Source organism: Glycine max, chromosome 6 (assembly GCF_000004515.6).
Source record: "Glycine max cultivar Williams 82 chromosome 6, Glycine_max_v4.0, whole genome shotgun sequence".
Taxonomy (NCBI): Eukaryota; Viridiplantae; Streptophyta; class Magnoliopsida; order Fabales; family Fabaceae; genus Glycine; species Glycine max.
In genome coordinates this window covers 45722610-45727791 of record NC_038242.2, presented here as the reverse complement: position 1 = coordinate 45727791, position 5182 = coordinate 45722610, and the positions used below count along the sequence as shown (strand labels likewise).

General features: G+C 34.9%; 1 protein-coding gene across 1 annotated transcript; it reads left to right on the top strand.

Annotated features, from left to right (window-relative positions):
• Window positions 1-844: 844 nt before the first annotated feature.
• On the top strand, window positions 845-4513 carry LOC100797287 (uncharacterized). The gene is made up of 6 exons (XM_006582194.3): window positions 845-1122; window positions 1494-1558; window positions 1663-1695; window positions 1788-2988; window positions 3294-3569; window positions 4187-4513. Exons 1-6 carry the CDS (start codon window positions 1060-1062, stop codon window positions 4253-4255), a joined length of 1707 nt encoding a protein of 568 aa, XP_006582257.1. The 5' UTR covers window positions 845-1059; the 3' UTR covers window positions 4256-4513.
• Window positions 4514-5182: the final 669 nt, after the last annotated feature.

The following is a 5182-nucleotide window of genomic DNA, read 5'->3' as shown; positions in this document are numbered from 1 at the left end:
CTTAATTATTTTTTCTCTAAAATTATTAAAAAAAATTAAGTAAATAGAAAAATAAGAAAATACATTTTTAAAATAATAATATAAACAATTAACATATTTAATACAATTAAAAAGCCTCTTATAAGTAATTACAGATGAAATATTTTTTAACGTAAATAGGCATATCAAGATCAAACATACCAAGCTTTTTGGGTACCGATCCTGCCCTCCATGTATGTAACACAAGGTAATCAGGAAATGAGGTCAGACCTGCTGTCCTATTGAATAATGTTGTTTCAGGATCAAGATAATTTTCAAAAGCTCTAATAATACGATTATAACTATATTATTGTTAGCCTACGTAACTGTAAATAAATTTAATTTCCGAAAGAAAGTAAATTTTGATTTAATTTTAAATATCTAAAACTAAAAAGTATGATAATTTTACCAAACTGTTAATTTTTTAGGATCAATTTGTATTAAGTTATAATTATTTAAGACTAATTTAACATTAAAATATGCATAAGAATGTAATTATCATATTTTTCACATTTAAAACTTGTCAAATTTATTAATTAATGAGATAACATGTTATCCTATAAAAAAAGAGATAACATGTTATCATTAGAAGGCCGTAGTGTAACAAAACTTTCAATTAAATGTACAAAACAAAAATACTTTCAATTATTATTGAGCCTTTTATTATTATTATTATTATTTAAAGTAAATGTTAAACTTTTTAGTATTATTTGTTTAATTGTTATCCTCCAAGGCCCAAGCTCCAACATTTTGAATGGGTTGCCAACGGTCAAATATTCCGAACCATCCAAAAACGAACGATCCCACCCGTACATCAAAGCAAGCTCATATCATCCAACGGCTCTTAACTTAAAACCGAAACAAGTCCCAAACGCAAACCAATACTTTGTCGTTTTACATTCCCTTCTTCACCTTCCTCCACTTTCACGCGCCATGTTCTCCCATTTCGACTCGACAGTGCTGCTCTCTGCGGTTCCTTAAATTTGCAACAACAAGCAAAACTCACACTCGAAGCGTTTCTCGCATCGCTTCTTGAGAATAATGGAAACTTCTAAGAAGAAAGCGATTACGATGAAGAAGAGTTTCGATCCCTGGGCTTTTCTGGTAATTTTTCCTTTCACTTGTCGTTCTTTTCATTTTCGTCACCATTTTTAGGGTTCCGATCACGCCATTTCTTAAAATCTGTGGTTACATTGGCACATTTATAATTGATCGCACAAGTTCAGAATGCGGATGAAAAGTATTTTCGGTTTGTGGAACAATGATGATTTTATTAGATTTTCAATTATTATTAATAATTATTATTACTACCAAGGCATCTGTGTTAGATTCATGATGTTTATTCAGTAACTTTTGTGCTTTCAATTTGTATATCTCTGTTTGTAACTGTTGCTTTTTGTTGTGGTGGAGGTATTCTGAGTTGTCTATTGTTTTGTGATTGTATTTTTGGTGTGTTGCAATTGCATGACATATAGGAGCATATTGAAGCACCTATGTGGGTGGATTTGACTCTTGAAGTTAAATCTGGATGTGTAGACACGTGAGTTTTCTACTTTTCTTATTAGATTTAGTGTTTGGATTTTTCTTTTCTTTATTGAATTATCATATTTGTCGTTTTGATTTTTAAATTTTTTGTTGTTGCAGAGGTGATGATGAATGGTTCAACACAAGTCACCCGTAAGGAACTGTTTGTAATATATTTTTTGGGGGTTTTGATATTGGACTTGGGGTTTTAATGTAAATGGTGTTTTGCGACAAATCATTTTCAGGTTCCACCAGATGTCTGCTAGAGAGTTAAAATCTAGGTTTTCTCACGGCGAGGAGATATTGACATCAGGGGTTGATTCGCCAGAGCTTCCTTCTTCGGTCTCGAGATCTAGAGGCAAACACTACAACAACAAGAAGTGGGAAGGTATTGATCTGAATAGTTTGTTAGATAAACAGAAGGGTTTAAGTAGGAGAGGTTTCCAACAAGGTTCCAGCTTTGGCCAGGAAGTGAAACCCAAACCAAATTCAAATGTTAACAAGCCAAAAGGTGGGAAGCTGGGGTTGGCTTTTGAACGGAAGTCCAGAGGAAAAACTGACTCTATGGTCAATTGCAGCAATCCACCGAGTAGTTCAAGTTCTAACCACAAGTGTGAAGGAAGCACTGCAAGGAGCACAATTACATCTGAAAACACTCAGAAGTATAGGGAGGTATCTAGCAAACCATTTGATCAGAAAAGAAGTTCATCAATTAGGAGGGTTAGTCTTGGGAAAAGTTGTGTTACGAGAAAAGTCTCAAGCATTCTGCCACAGAAGGAATGTTTGGAGGTGTCTAGTCAACCGTGTGATCAGAAAAGTAGAAGTTCATCGGTTATTAGTGTTAGGAGAAGTTATGTTTCAGGAAAAGCTTCGAAAGTGGAGATTGGTGGTGATAGCACTGCAAGGAGCATGATTACATCTGAGAACACTCGGAAGTATAGGGAGGTATCTAGCAAACCATGTGCTCAGCAAAGTTCATCAGTTGGGAGGGTTAGTCTTGGGAAAAGTTGTGTTACAAGAAAAGTCTCAAGCATTCAGCCACAGAAGAAGTGTTTAGAGGTGTCTAGTCAACCATGTGATCAGAAAAGTAGAAGTTCATCAGTTATTAGTGTTAGAAGAAGTTATGTTTTGGGGGAAGCTTCAAAAGTGGAGAGTGGTGGTGATAGCATGCGATCAAGGGGTCGTAAATCATCTTCTGGGAAGTCTAGTATTGGTTCATGTTCAAACCCTGGTTATGAAGTTAAGTTTGTGTCAAGGCAGCAGAGAGAGAAAATCACCATTGATAAAGGTGAGGTCACTATGAATCTTGCAGTTAAGAACCGTTGCAAGCCCAGTGAAAGATCAAAGACATCTACCATTTCAGTTGAGGAAGCAAAATCTGGTAACAGAAAGAGAAATAGCATCAATTTTGCAAAGCCAGCATACCATCGAACAGCAAAGTCATTGGTGAGAAGCTGCACTGTCCGCCAGTCACATGCAATTCTATTACGTTAGACAAAAATTCTTGTAAATGGTGTAGGGATCTATCCCTCTATGAAGCTCAAATTAATTCAGTATTAAGAACCGTTTTCAGTTTTCACCAAATGATTGCAATGCACCAGATTTAATTTTTTGAGTGCATCCCTTTTCTTCAAGTTACAGTTCTCTAGCTACTTATCACAATATTCTCTTTTGTATCTATCCTCAAATTTGTTATAATTTATACAATTTAGAGTATATGTTTATCAATGATGGTGGATTTGCATTTGTAGGTCCAATATTCCTCTGCAAGTTCAAAGGCTTTGTTACAACACACAGTCAATAAAGAAAACACTTGTATTGGTGGTGCTAAGGAGAAACTAAGAACTACCAAGGTTAAGAGTTTGACAGCCAAGGGAAAAGAGAATGTTTCAAGGAATGTGGCGGTAAATCAGAAATGCATTTCAAGAGGTGCTTCTGCAGGGGGCCTTGTTAGAAGTCATAGAACTACAGAACACAATCATCCACAGAAGGGTGACAAAGCAGGATCAACTGCTTTGACAATTGTGGTAATTCTTTATTGTCAATTGATTTGGTGGACAATTCTTTATTGTTTCTATCAAAATATCTTGTTTCAGACCACTGTCAGAGTCAGACTTCTATATGTCATAAATTATTATCAAAAAACCTTATTGAATGTGGTGAAATGTTGAAACTTTAGTTAGATGCATGATATCTTCCATTTTTTCATCTTGATATGTACAATATCCTTTTGTTAATACTTAAATGCTATTGTCAAGGACCAATTCTCAAGAATGACTTTTGTATTTAGCTGATATAACATGCATGTTAATGTTTATTCACAAGACTCACCAATAGAACTTTTTGAGCATTCGTGTCAAGCTATCTAAACAAATATTATTTTGTTTCTATATTTATTTTTAGTGTTTTTTATGAGGGATGAAATTTTATAATTGTTGCGATGGACATGCACTAATATTAGCATCCTATATTTACCTTGGAATTATAACTTCCCTATGGTCTCAGTTTATGCCTCTTGATCTTGCAATAGAATGGCACTACGATTGTTGTAAAGTGCTTTTGTTTTCTTCCCCTTTCCTCTTGCGATATTGTTGAAGTGCTACTTAGCAAATATTCCAAGTCTAATGCAAGTCCATCATTGCAGGGAAGAGATAACGATCAACATGAGGCAAAGAACCAAATTAATCTTGCCAAAAGCATTTACCTACGTTAGAGGAGCACAGCTGCGTGCTCGTTTTAGTTTTTCTTTCAGGTGATAAAAAAAATTAGACCATGTCACATGCCTCAATGAAGCCTTATATTGGTTTGTGCTGGTATGGTTATGATCCCATCCTGCAATTTTGGTGATAAATTTTAGTTGCTTCTCTGGCAGAAATATCAACCTTAAGTCTCTTTTGTTAATTGATGTAATTCAGTGAATTCACGTTTACCTATTTTCACATACGTAAATATAAGGAAAATATTGCATGTTGTTGCAGTGCATAGAGAAACTCATTACCAAAAATCCAAAATCATCGCAAAACTCATGCGAGCTATTGGATTATTAATCTTGGAGCTATAGTAACTTTCTGTGAATGGTGAAATCCACATCAGAGTTTGGGAACTAGAGATATCATTCGTAACATATAATTGTCATCAATACAATAAATTGGGCTGCTTGTACCCCCCCCCCCCCGACATAGATTACCTGGATTAAATCACAGATCTCTCAAACAGGATAGATTGCACACAGACTACTTTAGTTCAAATATTTATTCTCCATTCTATCCCACTCTATCGAAACAATCCTTTTTGGGCCTCAACCCCTTTCTTTCACACAAAAACATCGTCTCACTCTTACAGTGAGACCCCATTTTGATTTCAGCAAGCAGCCCAGCCAAATATTAAGATGAATAGAACTTATATGAACATCATGGTATAATCATTAAATTTTATCTTATTGAAATATGGCTTAAATATGCTTTAGTTAAAATGAGTGTATATCATGATTTTGAAGGGTTTCTTGGTAGGTAATCCTACACTACAATCGCTTGCTAGCCTTATTCCTACAAAATTGTATTTCTATTTTGTTGTAATGTTCAACGAAATTGTATTTTCGTTGTTATTTCAACGACGGTGGAATGCGGCTTGGTGGCATAGT